Source organism: Polypterus senegalus, chromosome 8 (genome assembly GCF_016835505.1).
Source record: "Polypterus senegalus isolate Bchr_013 chromosome 8, ASM1683550v1, whole genome shotgun sequence".
NCBI classification, from domain to species: Eukaryota; Metazoa; Chordata; class Cladistia; order Polypteriformes; family Polypteridae; genus Polypterus; species Polypterus senegalus.
In genome coordinates, this window is record NC_053161.1 from 177,599,455 (window position 1) to 177,626,954 (window position 27,500).

Below are 27,500 nucleotides of genomic sequence, written 5' to 3' on the forward strand. Positions count from 1 at the left end.
TTTTCAAGTCACGCGAGACTACTGGCAACAGATTTTTTTTTTTTCCAAGTCACACCCTCCCCTCAACCATTTACAACCACGCCCACGGTCCTCTCACCACTCATTCGTCAGTAGTTAAGGGCGGAGTGAAGCCTCAGGAACCATACAACCATTTCAGTCATTTGCGTCAGAATAGTATCGAAGCTAGGGCAGAACCTCTCGCGTGCACTTGTGGGTTTGCATTTAGCGCATGCTCTGTGCAGAACGTGGCCATTTCCGTGCACGCGCGTTCGCTCGCTCCGTTTTCGGACTTGTACGCCGCCGCCAGTTTTGTCTGCATTTTAAAAGATAAATGAGTAAGCGTCAGATGTTTCATTAAACAGTAATCCATGTGATTCCATCCATCCTTTTCCGCTTATCCGGGATCGGGTCGCGGGGCAGCAGCTTGAGCAGAGAGGCCCAGACTTCCCTCTCCCCGGCCACTTCTTCCAGCTCTTCCGGGAGAATCCCAAGGCGTACCCAGTCCAGCCGGGAGACATAGTCCCTCCAGCGTGTCCTGGGTCTTCCCCGGGGCCTACTCCCGGTTGGACGTGCCCGGAACACCTCACCAGGGAGGCGTCCAGGGGCATCCTGATCAGATGCCCGAGCCACCTCATCTGACTCCTCTCGATGTGGAGGAGTAGCGGCTTTACTCGGAGCCCCTCCCGGATGACTGAGCTTCTCACCCTATCTTTAAGGGAAAGCCCAGACACCATGCGGAGGAAACTCATTTCAGCTGCTTGTACTTGTGACCTAGTTCTTTCGGTCACTACCCATAGCTCATGACCATAGGTGAGGGTAGGAACGTAGATCGACTGGTAAATTGAGAGCTTTGCCTTACGGCTCAGCTCTTTTTTCACCACGACAGACCGATGCAGAGCCCGCATCACTGCATATGCCGCACCGATCCGCCTGTCGATCTCACGGTTACTTGAACTCCTCCACTTGGGGCAGGATCTCTCCCCCAACCCTGAGAGGGCACTCCACCCTTTTCCGGCTGAGGACCATGGTCTCGGACTTGGAGGTGCTGATTCTCATCCCAGCCGCTTCACACTCAGCTGCGAAACGCTCCAGAGAGAGCTGAAGATCATGGCCTGATAAAGCAAACAGGACAACATCATCTGCAAAAAGCAGTGACCCAATCCTGAGTCCACCAAACCGGACCCCTTCAACACCCTGGCTGCGCCTAGAAATTCTGTCCATAAAAGTTATGAACAGAATCGGTGACAAAGGGCAGCCCTGGCGGAGTCCAACTCTCACTGGAAACGGGAATCCATGTGATTCTTTTTTTTTTATTATTTCGCATTAATACAGAATGTGTTCTTTCTTAGAAAAACTGAAGATTAGAACACGCTTAATTCAACGCGTCTTTCTTTATTCCTCACAGATATGAGATCAGCAGTTGATAAACCGTTCGAGTTTTACCTTGAACCGGTCTGGCATTCTCCGTAACGTAAAACCGGAAAGAAATAAGTTGTGTAACGAGCGACAAACACCTTACGGAATGAAGAGTTCAGCCCTGGAATGAACTGGCAGATAGTTTTACTAAACGGAGGCAAGGTAGCAGGGTGCCGCAGCGAGTTGCACCACTTGGATTTAGCAGACAAGACAGTCCGAAAAAAATCCTTCATGGAGGTCAGCAGACCCAACTGAATATAAACTGCTTAGAGGAGACTGAATGAACAAATAAACAGTAGAAAGAACTTTGTTTTGTCTCCACACTCAATAATGAGGCACATTACCTGCATTGTTAGTGATCCAGCTCATTGTTGGGGACCTGAGTGGCTGGTCCAGGGCAAGGGGTCGCCCACATAACACCTGGCTGCGGCAGATAGAGGGTCATTTCCGGAGGGGTGGGACTCGACCGCGTGTTAGCCTGGGGGGTTGCCAACCGGGATCCCAAATTGTTTCGTCGTGTGGTGGGTGCGGCAACGCGCAGTACCAGTGCACGCTCCCCAACTTGACTTGACACTTAATAATAAAGGCGCATAGCAGGTGTTCAGAGTGAGGCTACAGGGAAATCGTTTTTGGTGCCTTAACGAGCCATCCACGTGCAAGTTCCAGAAAGAAACTTTAATTATTTACACCAGTAACAGGCGCCATGCCTCCTAGATTTTGGGAGCGCTTCAGCACTGGGATGAGGGAAAGATTTTTGGCTGCTACAGAGCCGTTTCATTATTTAGCAGAACTTTTTTTTTTTTTACGTTATTATGCTTTGGACCATCTGCATGTTCAGAGTTCTTGCCTGTAACTACAATGAATGAAAGTTTAAGTTATTTATTGAGCTGCTCCTTTTTTATATACGATTCTTTTGTTTTTGCTTGATTGCTGCATATTATTTTTTACCAATTGTTACTTTTTTATGGCACCGTTTTCTTGTTGATTTTTATCAACAAATATTGGATTATGACTCTTCCTAACATGAACAGCTATGACTTTGGATTGTAAGTACTTTGTGCTTTATCTGTGGGGCATCTTGAGCGCCATCTGGCTTTGAATTACGACTGAACACTGACGTATGCCTGTGTACTGTGACAGTTAAGGCCACTTAAGGCTTTTGGGTGTGTAAGCTTTTCTAATAATAACATTGGCCCATTTCCATAGGCGCCTGCTGTAAATCCAAAGACATCTCAGATATGGAGAGAGAGCTGCTCTGAACGGTAGTCAAGCAGATGTCCACTTATTCTGTCTGAGCACAAGTGTTCTTTGCTTTTAGTTTTTTTTAGGGCTGACACTTACCTCCAGTCTAGAGTCTTGCTAATTAAATTCCAAAGCAAAATCTCAGAATTTGAACAGATTTTGTTTTCTTTTTTGTAATTTTGCCTCACCAGTATTTCAATGCACAACTAGTCTTAACTCACTTGACTGGGACTTTTGACTTGATGCCTACATAATGTTGTGCCTTCTGTCCTTTGTGTTTTTATATATTGTGAAAGCTAGGGGGCACCACAGAGCACCCAACTCCAGTCATGAATACACAAAACAACCTTGGGTTCAAACAAATGATTTTTTTTTATTATTATTACAAAATATCTCTGTATAACAATTTTCCAACTGGTATCTTCTCCTCTCTCTCTTCACCACACTGCTACTCTTCCAAGGTGAGTGTTGTCCGTCTTCGCTCCCGGCTCTGACTCTCTGGACAAGGCAGCACGGCCTCTTTTATTGAAGACCCAGGAATACTTCCAGCATCAGGGCTTTGACCTTTGGAAACACTTCCAGTCCATATGGAAGTGCCAAAGAGTAGGGAATGTAGCTTCCTGCAGCACCCCCTAACGTCAATCCATGGACCACAACAGAGTTGCTCTACTGACCTACAACTCCCGGCATTCCTTGTGGATGTCAGAATGGGTAACAAAGCCCAGTGATGCTGCCACCTAAAATATGGAGGAGGACAACAACCAGAATATATTGACACAAGAAAAAAATTTGATGTAGTGGTCTTTACAGACAGGAGTCCAAAACAGAACAGAGCAGGTTAGGAAATCTGGTGTATATGTTATTGCAAAACAGGGAGAGGAGGGACCTTGGGACCCAAACTGGAAATGAGGCCATCGGGCTGCGACTTCTTGGGATGTGGAAATTACGTCATTGGGAGGCTATCTATCTATCTATCAAGGTCCTGTGGACTGGAACCCCTGCAGATTTTTTTTTCTCCAGCCGTCTGGAGTTTTTTTTTCTGTTTTTTCTGTCCACCCTGGCCATCGGACCTTACTCCTTTTCTATGTTAACTAATGTTGTCTTATTTTAATTTCTTATTTTGTCTTTATTTTTGTTTTCTTCAGTATGTAAAGCACTTGGAGCTACTTTTTGTATGAAAATGTGCTATATAAATAAATGTTGTTGTATCTATCTATCTATCTATTATATAGTTCTTTTCCTATCTATCTATCTAAAACTAAACTGACTGTCCACTATGAGATATTGAAGGCTAAAATAACAGAATACAACAACACAGTCCATCTTGAGAGGCGCTGCTATTTCTCTAGAATTATAAACAACAATGCTAGTAATCCCAGAGTCTTATTCTCTACGATTGGTCGTCTGCTAAATCAGGTCACTCAATGGAATGCCTCCAAAAAACGTCCAGTGAAACTTGTGAGGCTGTTGCTGTATTTTTTAATCAAAACATTTATGATATTAGAAGCAATATAGTACATCACCCCAATACTGAATCACTTAAACCCCGGTACTTAATTTTAAACAAATTAAATTCTTTCACCAGGATAGATTTACCTTCTTCTTTCGGCTGCTCCCATTAGGGTCGCCACAGTGGATCATCTTCTTCCATATCTTTCTGTCCTCTGCATCTTGTTATGTCACACCCATCACCTGCATGTTCTCTCTCACCACATCCATAAACCTTCTCTTAGGCCTTCCTCTTTTCCTCTTCCCTGGCAGCTCAATCCTTAACATCCTTCTCCCAATATACTCAGCATCTCTCCTCTGCACATGTCCAAACCAATGCAATCTCGATCTCTGACTTTGTCTCCCAACCGTCCAACTTGAGCTGACCCTCTAATGTCCTCATTTCTAATCCTGTCCATCCTCGTCACACCCAATGCAAATCTTAACATCTTTAACTCTGCTACCTCCAGCTCTGTCTTCTGCTTTCTGATCAGTGCCACCGTCTCCAACCCATATGACAAAGCTGGTCTCACTACAGTCCTGTAGACCTTCCCTTTCACTCTTGCTGATACCCGTCTGTCACAAATCACTCCTGACACTCTTCTCCACCCACTCCACCCTGCCTACACTCTCTTTTTCACCTCTCTGCCACTCCCAACTTCCTCATACAATACCACAGCTCCTCTCGAGGCACCCTGTCATATGCTTTCTCCAGGTCCACAAAGACTCAATGCAACTCCTTCTGGCCTTCTCTAAACTTCTCCATCAACATCCTCAGAGCAAACATTGCATCTGTAGTACTCTGATTTCCGGAACCCCAGATCGAGCTGCCTTCTCCAAACAGGTTGGCCGATCGTCTCCCATGACTGCCTTTTCCGTTCTTTAGCTTTCTCCTGTTCTTTTCTTTCCTCTATTTTATGTTCTTTTTTCTCCCTCTTTCGGCCCATATATATACACCCAAGTCTCTGTGGGCGCAGCGCCTTAATCACACACTGCAGGAAGCCAATGAAGCAATTTAAAACAACCATGCAATTTGTCCCGATTACCTCATTAACTCCCCGTGGCTGTGCAATCGCGCCCACGAAGACTGACACAGCTTTATGGATTTAAAACCTGGCCATATTTTGTTGTAGCCGCGGACCCGCTATACCACACCTCCCATACTAAATATTTAAGGCTGTTCTAAATGTACAGAAAGAATTTATTTTGGGAGCAGTTTTGACACCTACATGACAAAATCCGAAAAAATCAGAATCCCGTCCTGCAGCTGTTAATGTGCAGAATGTTTATGCAACAGTAGCAGTTTTCAAATCCACTGGTAAATACATACTTCTGAGAATAAACTGGTCCATACCAGTTCAACCTACTTACCTATATATGTCTCATTTCTTATTCTGTCCCTTTTTGTAGCTTCACACAGCCATCTCCACATTCTCATTTCTGTCATATCCAACATCTTCTCCTGTGCCCCCCTTTACTGCTCATGTGTCGGCTTCATACATCATTGCTGGATTTAGCACAGTGTTAAAAACCTTACCCTCAACCTTCTCCTTACTTCTCTGGTCACGTAATACTCCTGATACCTTCCTCCAGGTGTTCCATCCACACTGCACTCTGTATGTTATCTTTGCATCTAATTTTCCACCTCAGGCTACCAGCGATCCTAGATATCTAATTTTTTCCCACTCTTTTCAGTACTTTTCCCTGCAGGCTAACTTGTCAATTCTAATCTTCATTAAACTCCATATGTTCTGTCTTCTTCCTATTTATCTTCTATCTTCTCCATTCTTCCTTCTTATAATTGGGTACAATCACACTGTCCCTCCATTCCTCTGGCATTATGTCCTCTTCATAGATCTTCTACATTAGATCCCACATCACATCTACTACTCCTTCTCCTAAACTCTTACACACTTCTACTTGTAATTCATCTGGCTCTGCTGCCTGTCCATTCTTCATTCTTTTCAGTGCCTCCTTTACTTCCTCACTCTATATTTTTGCATAAGCCCTTCATCTGGGACTCCATCCATACATACTGCCCTTGGGTGTTCATCATTCAACAGCTTTTTAAAGTACCTCTTCCATTTATTCTCGATTTTATCATGCTGACTTGAGACCACACCCTCTTTGTATGTGAGTTTCAGTTAACCTTCATCATAAAGGTAATGTAATAATTTATACAGTATGGCGGACCTGGCCGGTACGCCCTGACCATGGAAGAACTCGGGGAGAGAGTATTTTCAAGACCGTTTCTCCCCCGACTAACAGCAGGGCCACGGGTTACGTATGTGCATGGAAGCTCAACTCTTTCGGGGCCCGTGACCACCGCCGGGGGTGGTTGGACTGGTGGGAAGTGCTGCCAGTAGAAGCTTGTTTGGCACCTGGACTCCTTGTGGAGTGCCCTATAAGAGGAGTCCGTCACCAACACTCAATGGCTGAGTCGGGAGGAGTGGAGGTGAAAGCATTCGCTGAGAGAGGGGACTGTGTTTCTTGTAAATAAACTGTGTGCTGTGTGGCAATTGGTGTTCTGCCCGTGTGTGTCGCGGTAGGATGGCTGTGTGCTAATACAGAGGCATCTTTAAAACTCCACTTATCTTCTTCCAATAATTGTAAAAAATGGCAAAATATTACTTTTAATAAAGAATTGTGCAAAACTAACCTTAAACAGCAGCCGACTTGTCCATCAAGAATTGTAAATTAAGAGTCCATTTAATAGAGAAGGGGATGTGAATGGCATTGAAGAAAGGAACTCCAAGTCTGTAAGTTTCTTTGTAGAATTTTGGTAATGGAGAGAGATCTAACATGCTTAAGTCAATTCCCAATAACTACATCAAAACACAAGTTTTCAAGCTACCGTATATACTCACGTTTAAGTTCTCCCGCTGATAAGTCGGGGCTTGATTTTACCGTATAATTTCTGGTATTTTATAATGTCGGTCGTATCAGTCGAATGCGGAAAACTCATGCTATTGGTCCAGGAGATTACGATAGGCTAACGCCCACCTGAGAGAGTAACCACGGGGCACAAAGCCTTTTTTTCCTATGTACTGTGTCTACATGACCTCAGGGTAATACCTGAACTATTCCGACGTGACGTTGGCACTGATTTGTGTTTTTTGTATTTCACACCAGGGGCGGCTCTAGGCTCATGGCGGCCTTAGGCAGAGAAACAATTGGTTGCTCCTTTGCCCGCCAATGTCAATACGGTATCATATGGTTTCGAATAACCAGATTTGTGTACTCGAAATCTCTTCATTTTACTTAGAATGGGTATGCGAATGTCTTGTGCCCCCTATCCGACCAGATATTCACTATGACTATTGCGCTAACACTAATAATTTATTAAAACTAGGTGAAACATTAATTTGTAAGACGACTCGCCCACCTGCACTAGCTTCGCTTCTATATGCGCGTGTCCGTAACTTGAAAACCAAGTGGCCGCCCATGATACTCTCATTACGGCAGAACGTTATAATATTACATATAGCTTACTGCTCCGACTCTAGCGACATTAGTAAATACAGCGTACTATTGAACAAGAAACACCTTTTTTTTCGGCCACATTGCCGTCAGCTGTGTCGTTATTTTCTCTTTCTGTTTTATATTCAATATATATTGGCATGGCGGCCCCTGGGATTTGGCGGCCCTGTGCAGGTGCACAGTTTCAATATACCTAAGGCCGCCCCTGCTCACACCATCATACACCTTTATCGTAAGACAACGTTTCTCAACCTTTAAGTATTTGCGACCCGAGTTTTCATAACAGTTTTAATCGCGCGCCCCTTTTTTGAAAGCCTAATAAAACTTGTAGCGGTGTATCGGCAGCAAAAAATATAGGAATACAAGTTTTATTATACCTATTTAACTTTTATCGACATTTATCTAACTCTATATTTATTTTCCTAGTATCAGAATGTAGTTTAAGTTAATTTGTTTTGGTTTCAATAGATGCATTTTTCATATTTTCGATTCTTGCTTTCTTTTTTTCACATCTTTGCGCCCCTTTTTGTTACTTCCCCACAGGTTGAGAACCGCCGTCGTAAGAGCATCCCGTATCTATGATCAGAAGAACACATGAAGCTGGTTTTAAATTAAAAGTCGTTGAAGTGGCAAAAGAAAATGGTAACTGTGCTGTGACATTGTCAGGCATGCATACAAGCACGTGTGTGCCATACAAACTGCAAGCTGCTGCAATGAAATTTTGGCCAAATGGACTCGCCTGCCTACCTCATCATTTTTTCCCTTTGATTTTCGGGGTGTCTTTGAATTCAGCCCTCTGTAGGTTGATAATTTTCATTTCCATCAAACGATGTGCCATCCTTTCGTTCATAACACATTACCATATCATATCAATAGAGAAAGTCAGCAGGATTTTTTCCCCATTGAAATCTGATGTGTTTTCAAAATGTTCCTTTAATTTTTTGAGCGGTTTGACTGCTTAAAAGAAATAATGAGGTGGTGAAGTACGTGAGTTCTGAGGTGTTTGCTATATGAACTCCTTATCATGTAAATAAATCGTTGACTTAACAGAAGATGATGTGAACCAACCATTTTATTGAGGACGCTATCTGTAGTGTCCTAACGAACGGCTTGGTCTTCATGCAGTTTTATCCATGGACTTTACTTGATCAGATCTCGTCTGCCTGTCAGATAAGTGTTTTATTGAGCTCTAAATAACACTGCAATGCAACTGTCCAGCATTTTCACAGTCGAACTATCCCAATCAGCCATTAAATTTGTTTCGATCTCTCAAAGCCCCTCTTTCACAGAGCATACACGGCTTTTCAAAGCCTCTCTTTGCGCAAAGCTGTCACGTGTGCCTGTGGTGCGTGCTGCGTGACGTCATCAAGAGCGACGGCAGTTAGGCCACCTTCCATTGAGCAGGGCGCGATAGGAATGTCTGCTGTCTAGTGAGAGAGAGACACACACACAGAATCACCGACCGACAGAGGTAAGTGTTCGGGGGGGATTGACGGACGACACTTTATGGACATGTGAGTTTTCATTCGCTCTACTCACAGTTGCTGCATCCGACTTGAATGAACGGCGAGCAGCGCGTTCGTGTCCATCAGCCCACTACCGGACTTTGCTCGAGTGAATCCCCTCCCCGCATTTGCTGTTTATCGGGGTTTGCGGTTCACTTTAATTTATTCTTCGAAAAACCATACGACATAATACACGTCTGCAAAAAGAAACTTATAGAAAAGTTATTTTTTGATTTATTTGAATTTCAATTCAGTACCCCAAAGAAAAGCATATATATTTGTTCATGAGGGTCAGTTATTTGTTACTCATAGAAAAATTGTGAATCATGAGCGCCAATTTCCACAGAAAGCCTCCACCACGCCAAGGTCACAATACTGGGAGGGGCTGGTATTTAACAAAAGTGTATTAAATGCGGAAAACACACGCTATTGGTCCAGGAGATTACTTATAGGCTAACGCCCACCTGAGAGAGTAACCACGGGGCACAAAGCCTGTTTTTTTTTCCTATGTATTGTGTGTACATGACCACAGGGCAATACCTGAACTATTCCGAAGTGACGTTTGCACTGATTTGTGTTTTTTATATCTCACACATCGGGAGCGGGCAGAGAAAGAATCGGTGGCCCCTCCGCCCGCCAATGTCAATACGGTATCATATGGTTTCGAATAACCAGATTCGTGTACTCGAAATCTCTTCATTTTGCTTAGAATGGGTATGCGAATGTCTTGTGTCCCCTATCCGACCAGATATTCACTATGACTATTGCGCTAACACTAATACTTTATTAAAACTAGGTGAAACATTAATTTGTAAGACGACTCGCCCACTTGCACTAGCTTCGCTTCTATATGCGCGTGTCCGTAACTTGAAAACCAAGTGGCGGCCGATGATATTCTCATTACGGCAGAACGTTATTGTTATGAAGAAAGGCAGACTTGCAATACGCTGTAGTCGCTGTGGTGTGTCGGTTAGAACACAGGAACTAATCCAACCATTTCAGGAACATCGCTTTAATGTTGAGATGCCAACATTTCACATGAAGTAGAAAAACTGTACAGGTAGGTGAGCAGGTGTATGTGTGGTTATTTGGTCAACAACGGACAAACTTAAACTTTCTCTAGTGGCTCCAGTAGTTCCGGCTGTCACGAAGTACATCTCACAAACGCACATGCTCAGTGCACACGCCACGGTTTTCACGTGATCATGCTTCAGCGCCTGAAAGACACAGGAGCCTTTTTTTCAGTTACAATACCACATATAGCTTACTGCTCCGACTCTAGCGACATTAGTAAATACAGCGTACTATTTAACAAGAAACACAATGTTTTTCGGTCACAGTACTGGGAGGGGCTGGTATTTAACAAACGTGTATTACGGTATTGAAAAATAAGTTGTTTACGATTTTATGTATTTGCGTGCAGTGTTTACTTTCATAAAATAGAATCGGTGAGCATAAAACTTTGTTCAGCTAAAGTTCTGCTTTAGAGATTTTAAAGTGAAGTCTGCAAGTATTGACACTTGTATCGTTTAGCTGCCGTGCTCCATTTCTAAGCCCCCTGTTACCGGACAGTTTGATTTATAAGCCCCCGCTCAGTGTCTCTCTTATAATGTGCCTCTCCACGAGTCTTCAAGCTGCGAGGTCAGAATGGCTGTTACGGCTACGGGAAGAAGCAGTTCGTGGTAGGATAGAAATTGCATTAAGGGATGCATGTTGTTTAAATCTGGGAGGTAGAATTCCAGCTTCTCCTGATGTCTGCCATACATTGTATCTTTTCAATTTGCAGCTTTGGTTTAATTTTACTGATCAAATCAATTTTTCTTCCCTAAAAAAAAAACATCAATAAAGCAACTCTTAATGGCACTTAATAAGGGTATGCAAAATAAAGACTGGTGGTTGTCACACCCTATACAGGCCTTTATGTGCCAGACTAATACACCTATCTTTTACTATACATAATGTATCTCTCTAAAAATGTTGTTCTTACAACTTCTACATGCTTGCTGTTTAATAGTGCTGCACTTTTGCTTGCTTTATCGCTTTTACTATATTACATTTAGTGCCCACATACAATTTAACTGTAGAAGGACTGTGCTACCGACGATTGGGCGATACAATACAATTTATTTGTGTATAGCCCAAAATCACACAAGAAGTGCCGCAATGGGCTTTAACAGGCCCTGCCTCTTGACAGTCCCCCAGCCTTGACTCTCTAAGAAGACAAGGAAAAGCTCCCTCAAAAAAAAACCTTGTAGGGAAAAAATGGAAGAAACCTCGGGAAAGGCAGTTCAAAGAGAGACCCCTTTCCAGGTAGCTTGGGTGTGCAGTGGGTTTCAAAAAGAAGGGCATCAATACAATACACAGAACAGAACAAATCCTCAATACAGTATAAAATAAAAATTTTAGAAGTACATAGCAGAATTTAACAGTAGATGATATCCCATAATATGATTTGGATATGTTTAGGGTCCTGGAGACCTCTTCCATCAAGCTGCCTCCCCAATTTGGCCATTCCACAGCTGAAACAGTGCTGGGCCAGCCAATCCGATGAAAGGACCTCTCTTTCCCATGATTCCTGTGATCCTCCATCAGGGATGACTTTACCATAGGCAGGCAAAACAACTTGGCAGGTGGGCCATGGCACCAAGTGCCACATTTGAGTACCGAGAAGAGAAACAAAATAGGTGAGGGTTCGTATCAAATTCTAACTATCATGTTACTTATGTTTTAATGCTAATGACTAACAACAGAGATGCAGTCTGTACAGTTAATCAGCAGCTCTAGTCAGGGTCTGCTAAATTGAAGTAGTGAGTCTTCAGCTGGGATTTAAAGGCTGAGACTGAAGGGGCATCTCTTATGGAAGCAGGAAGACCATTCCACAGTTTAGGGGCCCTTTAACTAAAAGCTCGACCTCCCGCTGTTATTTTATTAATCCTTGGAATCCTAAGCAGACCGGCATCTTGAGATCTTAATGTGTGCTCAGGTTTGTAAGTCATGATAAGTTCAGACAAGTAAGCCGGACCTTGGCCATTTAATGCTTTATATGTTAAAAGGAGGATTTTGAAATCTGCCCTGAACTTAACTGGGAGTCAGTGTAAAGATTTAAGAACTGGAGTTATGTGTTCATATTTTCTTGTTCTTGTAATAATTCTTGCAGCTGCATTTTGGATTAACTGGAGGCTGCATAAAGAACAGTTTGAACATCCATTGAACACCACACTGCAGTAGTCAATCCAACTAGAAATAAATGCATGAATTAATTTCTCTGAATCCTGTTTATTTAGAAAGCACCTTAATTTTCTAACATTTTTAAGATTTTTAAGACCGTACTGGTCTTATGGTTTACAAAACCTTAAATAATCTGCTCCATTCTGTATTCCCTGTCACCTTACACTTCAAATCGTAACCTTAGATCTTCAAATGAGGGTCTGCTTAGAATTCCAAGAGCTAAACCTAAAAGAAGTGGTGAGGTGGCCTTCTCTTGTTAGGCACCTAAAATCTGGAATAGCTGATTGATAGAAAATCACCAGGCTAATACAGAGGAGCACTTTAAAAAAAAATACTAAAAACTCATTATTTTAACATGGCTTTCTTCATAGCTTCATTTTAGTTTAACCCTGATGCTCCTGTATATGCATTTAATTCTTTTTTTTTTTTTTTTTCCCCCCCCATGGTTCTGCAATCCGTACTCGCCTCTACTTTGTCTGCTGTTCTTTTTCCGGTTTTCTGTGGAGGCGATCTCGGTAGTTTTGTTTTGCCGTCCTGCTTGCCTCCCTTGTCTACTGTCAGCTGCAAAGTGAGTTTCTCTCTCCTCGGTGGTTTCATTTTGCCGATGTGCTCGCCTCTCTTGTGTATTAGCGGTTAAGCGAGTTTCACTTTGGGAACAGTCACTTTCTTCCAGCTTCATTGCTGTAGCTTCACATTTCTGGGCCACACAGACACACACACTTCCATGCTTAGATGGTTATATATAGGACACACATGTTTATATAAATTCAATTGCTAAAAACACACGCACTGTCAGTTTTAGGATGTGTAGGCGATATCCTTCATAATTGCTTGTGAACATTTTCATTTTGTTTGTCGTGTGCTTTTGTTTACCTCTGCCATGCTGTCTTCACCTGCTGTTTCTGTCTCCACACTCACTAAACCACCATTGTGTGCCAATTTTGTAACAAGTAACAAAGGTGGCCTCCTCATGTGCTAAACTACACTAAAAATGATATCCAACAATTTCTTAAGGTTTGACAAATTTCTACCAGTGTTTTGTTTCTACTGGTGTACCGTGCTCCAATTATGCTACCCCATAAGCTCTTAGTTCTGGGCCTGGAGATGTTCAAATAAAAATGGGTACTTGTGTACTAAACGGACGGCTAGTACCCCCTTTCTATTATCTTGATGCAAATTGCATTTTTGTTTTTAACATTAGGCACCCAAAGGGGACATTAACATTAGGGACCTATAGGCAGCTATGCTCCACCCCGACTAACTTTAAGGTTAGTATTTGTGGTTGGGGTAGGTCAGTCTAATAATTTAAACTCCAAAAATTAAGCAACCGGGGCGCCTCCCCCACGGAGCCCACACTAGAATGGGTAAAAACTGCCATCCGTTTTGTACACAAGTACCCAAAGCGCAGACTAATACAGGGTGGCCCACGAAAAAGGGTCCTGCCTCCAACGAGATCCACTGCATTATGTGATGGAGAGAAAAACAATCAAATGTGGTACTCAAATTTACAGAAACTACTGAAAGTGACCTCCTTGGGCGTCGGCACATCTCTGTGCCTGTTTCGGCTTGGTCATGTGCACTATTCGCAATGTGGGCCACCCTGTATTACAGGTTCTTGTTGTTGCTTAGAGCTGGGGACTACTTCAAATTCCACAATCTGCCATCTTATCAGAGTTTTTATGTGTAGACTTACAAAAAGTTAAAACAAAAAAAAAAGTCAATTCAAGTTAGCGTCAAAACTGCACACAGTCTTTTAAAAGAACTTACCATAACCAAGTTATTTTTCTCATAATTCTTTATGAATTGCCAAGTTAAAACAAGCAAAACCACAAGTTAAAAATCCCTGCAGACACCTCCACCCCACACAAAAGCTCATATAATAAAGGTTAAAAAGAAAGTGGCTCAGACTGACCAGCTACCCTAAAATCGAAAAACAGTTAAAAAAAACTAATTCAAACAACAGTTGACAACAGCTACATAAAGCATAATAATTAATAAAAAAAAAAAAAGTGTCCCTCTCAAGTAATGAGGTTGTGGATGATTTTTCAAGTTGGGATGAGATTTACCACTCCAGTGTTCACCAAAAAGGTCGCAGCACCAGGTTTAAACAGCAATTGACACGACATAGTTCCCCAAATCCATCAATTAAAAAATAAATTCAAACCCAGACCACAAAATCTATTTAAATACCATTACCGGCTCAATGACCCCACCTGCCTGTCTCGGTCGATACACATGGTGTCTTCAACCAGTACGACAATCACCTAATGAGAAGCACACTAAATGCTACCCTCTTCAAAAACCTCAACGTGAGACACTCCTCATCTTAATGGTTTCACCTGCAACCAAACTGTTCGGTGAACAAGCAGACCTGCACTGCCTCACTCGCTACAAACTGGCTCTTCGAAAGTTGCTCCCTAAACAAATTCGAATCACATGTGGCAATAAAGCCGTTTACGCCACCCCAAAGTCCAGTGAGAAGATGAGGACGCAATAGTCGTGTCTCCGCTGACCATGGAGTTGCGCTCTTTAAAGGTGATGTAGAAACCTTAACAATATTTAAGAAGGATCTGGAGGAGAGACTGGGACAGCTTAGCTATTAGCTAAACAAGTGGACTTAGTGGACTACTTTTTTTGTCAGACCTCGTGTTCTTACAGTGTATTGTGCTTTTGCATTTTCATTATTACTATTTGTTATTATTACATACCGGTAATGGCGCACTGCACGTTATACACTTGAGCATTCCTAGTTTTCATCCTCTTTCTCTGCACGTTTAGCATTCATTTGCTCCGAGGTTGATGCGCTTGCTGCTTCCTGAGCAGCTCTTGTTTTCTCCACCCTAGTGGCCTGCTTCTTTCTTCTTCTTTCGTCAGCATCTTTTCGCGTTAAAACTGATTAAGTCAGTGTTTGTGTTGCAATGACTTAGTGCGTTTTCTTTAATTTTTCACTTAAGTTGGCACTTAAGTCTTCAATCTGCCTCAAGAATGATTTAAGATATGAAGAGGTAGGGGAAGAGATGGCGAAGGTGCTAGGGATGAGAACAGCGCCCGTACGCATGCGCCGCATGGTCACCATGTTGCGCACTGCCGAGAGTTGATTCTACAATAAAAAGAGGAATAACCTTGGAGGTCAATCATCACCCTGACAGTGGACAGTAGAGGTCACGTAGTATATGTGTACCAAATTTCAGGTCAATAGTTCAAACAGTTTGCGAGCTACAGGTGATTTAAAATCCTAGACAGACAAACGGAAAGCCATGGTAGCGGATTATATAAGAAGGTGTGATTTATGCATTCATGAATTGTTTTCATTGTTTATTTAAATTCCAGTACGTGTTAAGTGCCGTGTAGGAGGAAAACCCAATTCTTCTTCCCTGTTACTGCATGGTACCGCTGAGTTTACTTGTGTACTGCACACAAACAGACACACAACAACAACATTTATTTCTATAGCACATATTCATAGAAATAATGTAGCTCAAAGTGCTTTACATGATGAACAGAGAGAAAAAATACAGAATAAATAAGAATTAAAATTTGGGAACACTAATTAACATAGAGTAAAAGTAAGGTCCGATGGCCAGGGAGGACAGAAAAAAGAAAAAAATACAATCTGCAGGGGTTCCGAGGCCACGAGACCACCCAGCCCCCTCTAGGCATTCTACCTCACATAAATGACCTCAATCAGTCCTCATGGTATTCAGGGTTCTCATGGAAGAATTTGATGATGATGGTCATGTGGACTTCTGGCCTTTAATCCATCAATGTAGGGACATCACGGTGCTTTAATCAGGTGGTGGTGGCGCAGATCGCCAGCAAAGGAAACCGGAAAAAGAACAGAAGAGAATGTAGGGGTTAGTATGGATTTTGGAGCCACCATGAAAAATAATGATATTTAATTCAATATACAGAGCATCAGGATTAAACTAAAATGAAGTTATGAGAAGGCCATGTTAAAGTAATGTGTTTTTAGCAGTGTTTTAAAGTGCTCCACTGTATCAGCCTGATGAATTTCTATCAGTAAGCTATACCAGATTTTAGCTGCATAACAGCAGAAGGCCGCCTCACCACTTCTTTTAAGTTTAGTTTTTGGAATTCTAAGGAGACACTCATTTGAAGATCTAAGGTTACGAGTTGGAGTGTAAGGTGAGAGACATTCTGAAATATAAAATGGAGCAGATTTAAGGCTTTGTAAACCATAAGCAGGGTTTTAAAGTCAATTCTAAATGACACAGGTAACCAGTATAGTGACATCAAAACTGGAGAAATGTGGTCAGATTTTCTTTTCCTAGTTAAGATTCTGGCTGCTCCATTCTGCACTCATTGCAATCAATTGATGTCTTTTTTGGGTAGTCCTGAGAGGAGTGCGCTACAGTAATCTAGTCGACTGAAAACAAAAGCGTGAACTAATTTCTCAGCATCTTTCAATGATATAAGAGGTCTAATTTTTGCTATATTCCTTAAGTGAAAAAATGCTGTCCTAGTGATCTGATTAGTATGTGATTTAAAATTCAGGTCAGTCAACAGTTACCCCAAAATTCTTTACCTCCGTCTTGACTTTTAATCCTAATGCATCAAGTTTATTTCTAATAACTTCATTATATCCATTTTTGCCAATCACTAAAATTTCTGTTTTCTCTTTAGTTTCTTTGAGAAAATTACTACTCATCCATTCGGTGACACAAGTGAGACATTGTGTCAGTGAATCAAGAGTGTCAGGGTCGTCAGGGGCTATTGATAAATACAGCTGCGTGTCATCAGTTTAGCTCTGGTAGGTCACATTATGCCTCGAGATAATCTGACCTAACGGAAGCATGTAAATCGAAAAGAGCAGCGAACCAAGGATAGAGCCTTGTGGAACACCATATAGAATATCAGGGGTCTCTGAAGTATAATTACCACAACTAACAAAGAATTTTCTGCCTGCCAGGTAGGATTCAGACCAATTTAAGACACTGCCAGAGAGGCCCACCCACTGACTAAGGAGATTTCTAAGAATATTGTGATCAATGGTATCAAATGCGGCACTCGGATCTAAGAGGATGAGAACAGATAAACGGCCTCTGTCTGCATTTACCCGCAAGTCATTTACTACTTTAATGAGTGCAGTTTCTGTACTGTGATTTGTTCTGAAACCTGACTGAAACTTATCAAGAACAGCAGGTTTATTGAGGTGGTCATTTAGCTGCATAATGACTGTCTTCTCTAGAATTTTACTTAAGAAAAGCAGGTTAGAAATCGATCTAAGATTTTTCAAAGCAGAGGAGTCAAGATTATTTTTCTTCAGCAGGGGTTTAACTATAGCATTCTTAAGACAGTCTGGGAAGACCCCCGTATCTAATGACGAGTTTACTGTGTCAAGAATACTCTCAATTAGCACCTGCTATTGGGTCAAGGACACAGGTGGAGGGTCTCACTTGAGAAATTATTTTATATAAATCGAGTAAATCTATCCTGGTGAAAGAATTTAATTTGTTTATAATGGAATACTGGGGTTTAAGAGGATCAGTATTGGGTGCATGTACTATATTATTTCTAATATCATTAATTTTTTGATTACAAAATACAGCAAAAGCCTCACAAGTTTCACTGGAAGTATTTTGGAGGCATCCCATTGAGTGACCTGAGTTTAGCAGATGATCAATCGTAGGGAATAAGATTCTGGGATTACTAGCATTGTTATTTATAATTCTAGAGAAATAGCAGCGCCTCTCAAGGTGGACTATGTTGTTGTATTCTGTTATTTTAACCTTCAATATTTCATAATGCACAGTCAGTTTAGTTTTTTTCCATTTACGTTCAGCTCTCCGGCATGTTCTTTTTAAATCAGACACTCTTTGGGTCTTCCACGGTATAACAGTGCTAGAAGATTTTTTAACTATCTGTTCAGGTGCGACTATGTCAGCAGCAGCTCTCACCTTAATATTGAAATTTTCCACCTTACTATTTACATTACTATCACTATTGTAGTAAGTACTACAAACGGACTGGTTGCTTAGAATGTTTGTAAATTTTGAAGCTGCTGATGAATCAAAGTTTTTTTTGTTTTTTAACAATATGCTTCTCGTGAATATTTTCTATCATTATTTCTATATTAAATAGTAACAGAAAATGGTCTGATAGACCAATATCAATGATCTGCTTCACATCAATTTTTAATCCTTTAGTAATTACTAAGTCTAACATATGACCTGCTTTATGTGTAGGCTGACTAACGAGCTGTCTCAAATCAAGAGTCCAGGAGGTTCATGAATTCTTTTATTTTTTGGTTACACTGATTATCGATATGAAAGTTAAAGTCACAGACTATTAGGAATGTTCGTAATTATAATTGACACCAAGTCTGAGAATTCCTCGGAGAAAGACGCATTGTATTTAGGAGGTCTGTACACGGATAATACTAGAAACTGAGAAGCTCCATGAATAACAACGGCAAGATACTCGGAGGGCTTGGAATTTGCCAAAGCTGACATCTTTACACTTTAACCGGCTCGAGTAAATGTTTGCTAAACCGCCGCCTTTCTTACCTTGGCGATCCACATGAGCAAAGCTGTAATTTGGAGGCGCAGATTCCATTAAAACAGCCGCACCATTAGAGCTGAGCCACGTTTCACTTAGTGCAATAAAATCAATTTTCCTATCACTAATAAGATCGTTGATGGAAAACTTCTTGTTGGTTAATGCTCTAATATTTAATAAAGCCATATTTAATGTTTCAGAAGAGCAGAACTGAATTGTATGTGCGTTATGGGTATTCGAGAAATTAAGTTATTTTTATTAGTGCCACAATGTGCATATTTTTTATTTAATCTATAATCTGTTTTTATAGTTTTAATAGATTGTTCATCAAGAGGTGTATTTGTAATTAATTTATTTGTATTTATGCCACACTGCCTAGTTTTTTTACATGCATTGAGGTTAGTTATTACAGTATTAATGCAGTACACTTTGGAGGAGATTTTGTTACTGAATTATCACATCCTAGCAAGGCATTATGGAAAGGGTTAGTAGTAAAAATAGACAGTCAACAGAGACTAATTACCTTAGCAATGTTTTCGGATGAGGACCCGGGCACCGAATCTACTTGGATGCAGACCATCCCGCTTGAAGAAACGCAGCCTCACCCAAAAGAGGTCCCAGTTGTCTACGAACCCGATGTTTTGACTCTCGCAGAAGCCTTTCAGCCAGATGTTTAACGCCAGCAGTACTCGTTCGATCTTCTAACGAGAGGTAGGGGACCCAAGATGAAGATTCTTGCAGCCGGAGTCCTCTCCTTCATGGCTTTAATAAGTGCTAAGAAGTCTGCCTTGAGAATCTCCGGCTGTCGGTGTCTCACGTCGTTTACCCGGGCGTGTATCACAATTAATCCCACTGCTCTGTTCTTGTGCCTCTCAAAGACTGTCGGCGCACGTCTCATAACATTTTTTCTGATTAGGGCAATTGATATTTAGGTTTCATACTATTGAATATCCAATCACAAATACATCACCCGGGGTTGAAGGCAAACTGGGGGTGCAGAGAGGGTCGAACCGGTTCTGGGTGGAGATGCTTGCCTGTGCCGATGGAGGTGTTCTAGCCTTAAACCCCTGCCTGCATAGCTCCAACGACAAGGTGCGGGGGTAAAGCTCACTTGGCCTTGAAAGTGAGCAGCACAGCGTGGAGTCAGTTACTGAACCACAATTTGCTGTGACGATTTCAGATGTCGGGGAGGATTTTTCCAGCAGATGGACCTTCAAATCCCTCAGGTACCTCCGTCTGGACAGGAGTTTCTGGATCTGGATGTCAAGAGCCTGGAGTTCTTCAATGACGCGGTTCATCACTACTGAGTTTACTAAATGTTAAGTCTTTAGTGTTTTATTCTACGTAGAAATGCTTGGTGGACTGCTCTGTAGGTGATTAGGAGTAGTTTAGTGGAATTTGGTGGGAACACATTAATTTTTTTCTCATTGAAGGCAATGGTATGGAGGCTTCCTCTGTCTGAAAATCCACCATCTGATGCTTTCTGAACAGCTTGTATTAGGATAACAGAGGGTAGCCGTGCTTTGATTTCATAAAAATGTGACAGAAATTCAGTTGTGTATGTGTATTTTAAGTTAAACTGATATATTAAACAAATCCAGTCACCTTTTAAACATTTGTGTCCATCCCCACCATGACGGTACATTGAAGGATGTCTCCAAGTCGGGAAAGTCAGCTGTTTACTTCAGTAGCAGGGACGTTGACAGTTCAGAAGAACAAAGCACTTTAAAACATGTAATGGGCTCAAAGGGTTTTATAAAATCTGTTACTGCAACCAAATATTATGATTGGCAAAGCAGATAACAGGGTGATTGGTGGCTCTGTTTATGGTTGGTTTTAATTACTAGACAAAGATCTTTGTGTAACCTAATGTCAAAAATAGAAGGTAAGCATCAGTAATTACATGTGATAGTGTATGATAGCAAACCTAATATTTCACCTGCTCATCTTCTCTTATAGGAAGACATATTATTCTGGCACAGATAAGTTCTTCGTTCCTCTCCCCCTTCCTGCTTTTTTTTATTTTATTTATTTTGGGCTGAGTGTTGGCTCTGAGGTAGGGATCTGCACTGGTAATCGGAAGGTTACCGGTTCGAGTCCCGTAAACGCCAAAAGTGACTCTACTTTGTTGGGCCCTTAACCTGCAGTTGCTCCTTCCTGGGTATGACGTTAATCTGCATCCAGCCTTGCATATAGGCCCTCCAACCTGCTGGGAAAAACCTGTGGGTCAGTGGCAGAATTGGCACTGCAGCCACTATATAAAATCCTCCCAGTGTTCCACTCCATCTGAGCTAGTGTGCTGCTTAGATGTCACCCATTGTGTGGCTGCACTCGGGTCCTGGGACTCTGAGTTGGTTTGTCATGGTGGGTACTGCAATGTGCTGTATCAGCATCTACTCCTAACCTCTCATTCTTAGTTATTTATGAACACAATCCTGTGACCCTACTTAGATAAACATTCATCACTAGACTTCATACCACAATGCTGGCACCCCATGAACACCGTATGTTTAGTCCAAGTAGTGAATACAGCTGACCACCAACTGGGGGAGATGGTCTTGTTCGAGTCTGTTGGACCTTCACTCCACTCCAACATTTGTTTTATTTGTGATAATTTGATATGAAGAGTAGCTGTCTGCATGCTATCAGCTATGAGATATAGCATAAACTGTAACTGAGAGGGTGTTGTAAATTTAAATTCAGATGTATTTAGATAATAATAGTGCACTTTTGATGGAATTCAATCCTATTCTTTCCACAGAGAAGCTATAATTTACTGTAATCTCTAGATGGATGTGAAAGGGGAGACGTGTGAGGCTGACATGAACATCATAAAGATAGAGATCACAAATATTAAGGAGGACCACTGTGAATGGGAGCCTGCCCACCCTAAACAAGGTAATCTCCACATTAAGGAAGAGGACTGTAAACTGGAGTCACTGGACATTAAAGAAGAGGTTGAAGAGAAGTTTGTCAGCATTGAGACACACAAACATAAAAGTGTGAAGAGTGTCCAGGAAAACGACCTCCATTACAGGTGTCAAGATGGAGCAGCGATGGGGTTGGTATCTCCTCAGTCCACACACTGCTCATCTTCAGGGCTTTCTATCCATGTGAAGTCCGAATCATTACAGTCTGACACAAGGAGGACCGAGGAGATATTCTCTGTTAGAACTCTGGAAGATCAGCCACCATCTACAAATAAGTCTCAAGAGAGTAAGTATAAAATATGTGTAGGTTTGAGGATTGTGGTTTATGGGCTTGAAAGGGAGTGGGCTTGTGCTTTTTATGAGAAGCTAAGACATGTGGCTAAAAGGTTGAGTGTTCAAGGTGCCTTCACCTTAATTATTGCTGCTCTTCTTGTACTATAGTTGTAAATTTGTGTCAGTGCTCCGAGCCTATACTTGGTGTACAAAAAGAGCAGTTGCAGGAAAAAGACTGTGACCCCTTTGGCCGTTTATGGACTTCTGCATTAATTTCTCTAAACAGTGCGATCTGATCTTCAGCTAAGTCACAGTAACAGACCATCACAATCTAGTAGCACACAAACAACTGGACTTCTTGTCAGTTCTGAACACATTGCTTAAACATTGACAGTCTGCTGTCTGACCCCCTGTCTCTATTAACTGGTTGACCTCGCTTTAGCTCCAGTGACCTACACTGTTTCATGTAGCTGTTGATCAGCCTTGAATTTTTGCTCATTCCTCCTTTCCACACTTTTTCAATTCCTTGATATCTCTGGGATTCCTTGGATGATCAGCTGCCTTCAGGTTAGAGCACAGAACCTCTGTTTTTGTTGAGCTCTGGGCTCTGATCAGCCATTCCAGAATACCAGTGCCCTTCTCTTTAAGCCTTCTTGTTGTTTAGTTCTTCCTTCATTTTGACTGTTCATCTTGTTGGATCTCTCTAGTACTCTACCCTGACATTCATCTGCCTGATTTCTTTATCGCTTGTTGTATTCCCTTGATGACAGTAAGCTGTCCGTGCTCTGAAGAAGCACAACATGGTGCTCCCTCTACTATGAGGTTTTAGTATTGGTGTGGGTAACACTTTTTGATTTTTATAAACCTCCCAAACATGATGCTGCTGTGTTTCTTCCAAAGTTAAACTTTTGCCTCTTGAATTCATTTCTCCACTGAACATCATTCAATGTGGAGGAACAAGGTGGCCTATTGAAAGCCTGATACTTTAATGGTTTTGCTTTGCTTTCCTCTGTGTTGTTTTTTTCATTAACGCCATTCTTTTGTTTTCCCTTTGTGAAGTTTTAGAGATTTGCTGTTCCCCTCATGGTCCTCTTTTACCTCCGCACCAAGACCTTTGCAGAACGCCCACTCCAGTACTGAATTTCCTCCGTTTTGTAGACGGCTTATCATCTGGTGGACTGATGAACACTCCACCCATGTGTCACGAAACACTGTCTTCGGTCAGTGTCCGCTAGTAATTCATAGCCGGATGGTGCTCAAGGTACCCCAGAACCCAGATAAAGTAAAAAGTCTCTTGAAAGTAAAGTCACCAATGTTCATTGCAAAATAAAATGATAAACCAGTATTGGTGGGAGAGATAAAGGACAAAATCCACAACAATAAAAATTAAAAAGAAAATAGATATAACAATCCAGCAGAACAAAAACAGTCGTATCCAACAAACAGGACGAATTAATACATTACTAAAAAAATTTGTGTACAGTAATCCCTCGCTATATCGCGCTTCGACTTTCGCGGATTCACTCTATTGCGGATTTTAAATGTAAGCACATCTAAATGTATATCACGGATTTTTCGCTGGTTCGCGGATTTCTGCGGACAATGGTTCTTTGAATTTATGCTACACGCTTCTGCAGTTTGTTTGCCCAGTTGATTTCATACAAGGGACGCTATTGGCGGATGGCTTAGAAGCTACCCAATCAGAGCATGTATTACATATTAACTAAAACTCCTCAATGCTATAAGATATGCTTCCCGTGCGATGCTCGATTGTTTGCTTGTCTCTGCCTCTATCTCACCCTCTCTGACATTCTCTGTGCCTGACGGAGGGGCTGTGAGCAGAGGTGCTGTTTGCACAGAAGCCGTTTGCCTAGTGGATACGGACGCACCTCTAAGAAATGCCGCTTTATCGGGTGCCTCCAAAAGCACACTTATTGATTTTTTTGATGGTTTGCTTTAATCTCGCTCTCTCTCTCTCTCTGACATTCTCTGCGCCTGACTGAGGAGATGTGAGCAGAGGGGTTGTTTGCTTAGAAGATACTGACGCTCCTCTAAAAAATGCCGCGGCAAACTTAAAAGCACAAGTATTGATTTTTTGATTGTTTGCTTTTCTTTGCGAGCTCTCTCTCTCTCTCTGAAATTCTCTGCTCCTGAAGAGAAGATCTATTTGCATTCTTTTAATTGTGAGAAAGAACTGTCCTCTCTGTCTTGTCATGGAGGACAGTTTAAACTTTTGACTAAAGGGTGTTATTTCATGTCTAGAGGGCTCTAATAATGTTAACAGTGTGGGAGAGTTTATAAGGGCTTAAAATATATAAAAATAACCATACAAACATATGGTTTCTACTTCGCGGATTTTCATCTATCGCGGGGGGTTCTGGAACGCAACCCCTGTGATCGAGGAGGGATTACTGTATAGTACTTCTAGGCAAGGGCCTATATATTGGGAGAAGGATGTTAAAGATAGAGCTGCCAGGCTAGAAGGAAAAGAGGAAGGCCTAAGAGAAGGTTTATGGATGTGGTGAGAGAGGACATGCAGGTGATGCGTGTGACAGAATAAGGGCCGATTTATACTTCACGCTCAGAACGCGTACGCGCCCGCATCATGGCTGCCACGCGTTCCCAGCGTTCATTTCACGCGTCCTCTGAGCAGGTCTTCAGAAATTAACGCGACGCGTGCGCGAGTTGCAGTACCAGCAAAAAGTCGGGGGGCGCAGCGTGCTAAAAGTCGGAACGTGACGTCAGTGTCTCTGTTTACTATCTATATGTGACAGAAAGCCTCTATGCAGATCCTACGGGATGAATGCTTCAATGTGGTGAAGCAAAATGCCGACATACAGATGCATTCGTGGTGCTTTTATATTCAAGCGTCGCATATTCCCGAACGTAATAACACGATACATTTTAAAAGTCTCATACCATCTTTTGTGCCGTCTTTTTTATTTTTTTATTTTTGCAACTTAACAACAGCAACATAATGTATAGCGTTATATTTGAGCCACTGAGAAAAAAATAAAGGACACGGTGAAAACGTGTATTTTGTGATTAAAGTGGAAATTTCGGCTTTAATCTCGAAATGTCCACTTTAACCTCGTAGTTTACTTTATCATTAAAGCAGACTGTCGTAAACGTCATCCCAGTTTTTAATCGCTACGAGCTTCTTGGACCTGACAGCAGCGGCAAGCAGCAATAGATCGCCACACAGAACAAATTAAATGTCTGATATTCCAACTCTCTGCACATTTAGAATCTTTAGATTCATACTTGATATCACTTTCATGATAAAATGCATTAACGTATGTATGTTACATTTTACATATAATTTCGTTTAAATAATGAATACTGTTAATAATTACACACATGGGGGAATAATTCCACACATGAGGGTGTCACGGTGGTGGAGCGATAGCACTGCTGTCTCGCAGGGAGTTATGTTGCTGGTATTCCACACTGTGCTCCGGTTTCCTTCCAAAGATATGCAGATTTGGGGATTTGGTGCCGCTAAAATGACGCTAGTGTATGTGTGTGCTTGTATTCACCTTGCGATGAGCTGAGGCCTCGTCAAGGGATTGTTTCTCACTCGTGCCCAATGCTTGCTGGAATGGACACATCCCTGGATTGATGGATTTAATCAATAAACATCCTTTTTAGAGATATTGCGGTAAGGTGTTATCGGAATTTAATAGGTGTTCTAGGCAATTTACAACACAGAGAAGCCGAACATGTTCTCACCGCGATAATATCTCGCACTGCCACCTCATGGATTCCTCCAGATTTGCGTAAAGTACGTGCGCAAGTATGAACACTACAACGCTTGCGTAGCAGGAGCATCCGCTGCAGCATGCGTCGCGTTGCGTGATGTATAACTCCAGCCTAAGATGGAGAGGACAGAAAGATATGGAAGGAGACGATGTGCTATGGTAACCCCTATAGGCAAGGGCTCAAGGGGGGCACACACCACCTTATCCTTCCCTACATATATACCATCTTACATACATCTCACACATCCCTGGGGATTACATCTAAATTCTTTAAATGACAATAAGACATATGAATGAATGGAGTAAAACTATTACTATACCCATAATGCGATTGCTTTCCCCCTTTCCCATTTCTTACTCCTGAATGTTGCTTTTAACAGCATAAAGGGAGTACACAGCCACACACACGCAGAATGAAAACTGCCGGTAACTGAAGGGATTATCTAAAATTAAAAATAATAATAAAAATCTGATATTAATCAGAATGATGTGCCAACATTAAGTGTCTTAGGGGGAATCTTCACTTTACGAACCTTTCAGCACTGTACCTGTCAACTCTTTACCGTACTTTATTTTGTTAAATAGTGCCTGCTGCTGGTTCTTCTTGCTCCCCTCCCTTCCTGGATCAAATGTGTCGTGACCTTGGGCCTCGTGTATAAACGGTGCGTACGCACAGAAATGTTGCGTAAGAACTTTTCCACATTCAAATCTTGATGTAAAAAACCTACACTTGGCGTAAAGCCACGCACTTTTCCACGGTACCTCATACCTTGTCGTACGCAAGTTCTCCGCTCGGTTTTGCAGACTGGCGGCACCCAGCGTCAAAGCAGTGCTACTGTTCCTGTGTGGTTACTCCTTATTTTCCTGACGTGGCTTTATAAATACACTGAAACTAACCGCATATTGTTTATTAGTGTAATGCATCTGATTGTAATTAACTTGTAACAATATAATGGTCCAGGGAACAGCCATAGTATTCCAAATACCAGAACTGCTTTAGCGTTGTTACTCTCACTTCTTCTTCTTCTTTCAGCTGCTCCCTTTAAGGTTTGCCACAGCGGATCATCTTTTTCCATATTACTCTCACTGCACCACTCGGAGTATTTATATCACTGTATCTGAGTGTGAATCACAGCAGCAGCTGATCAGAAAGAGAATTATTGGAATACAGCATCAAGCACACGCTGCCTCAGCCACAGCAAAACGTTTTAAAGCCTTTCCTGCATGGACCTCGTGGTTCAGAAACAGTTTCATCCCAAGAACTTTAAACGCACTCAATCAAATGCTCCTTGTAGAACTGTTTGTACTTATAAGTACAATCACCTCACTGTAAACTTGCACTACAGTTATAATATCGCACAACCTGAGCCACTTTATAAAGCGTGTATTTACATATGATGACGATATCATTTTAAGGTGAAATGCAGCAAAATATGTTTATAATATTATACAGATAAAACCTTAACTTCATTTAAATAATCTATATTCTTCACTGGGAGTGTCATTAAGGATAAAATAATTAAACATGTACTACAAAGATATTTCAATGTTCCTTAAACGTTTTGAAGAATCGGCGCTAAGCTTACAGATGGCTTTACTTCTATTACAGAGCTGATTGTGTGGCGATCGGTTACTTGGGGAAAGAAAAGCAAGGACTG

At 41.7% G+C, this 27,500-nt stretch overlaps 2 protein-coding genes across 2 annotated transcripts in view; one reads left to right on the forward strand and one right to left on the reverse strand.

Annotated features, from left to right (window-relative positions):
* LOC120533405 (gastrula zinc finger protein XlCGF26.1-like) overlaps positions 1-23 on the reverse strand; it is a 31,665-nt gene extending 31,642 nt beyond the window's left edge. The window contains exon 1 of the mRNA XM_039760268.1: positions 1-23. This exon is cut by the window's left edge and continues 298 nt beyond it. The gene's annotated coding sequence lies outside the window, so the exon portion shown is untranslated.
* An 8,980-nt stretch (positions 24-9,003) lies between these two features.
* The window catches only part of LOC120533424 (gastrula zinc finger protein XlCGF52.1-like), a 32,357-nt gene continuing 13,860 nt past the window's right edge, over positions 9,004-27,500 (forward strand). Inside the window, exons 1-2 of the mRNA XM_039760304.1 lie at positions 9,004-9,097; positions 21,640-22,094. Of these exons, the coding sequence (XP_039616238.1) occupies positions 21,668-22,094 (427 nt within the window). The 5' untranslated portion in view covers positions 9,004-9,097; positions 21,640-21,667. The remainder of the gene's footprint in view (positions 9,098-21,639; positions 22,095-27,500) is intronic.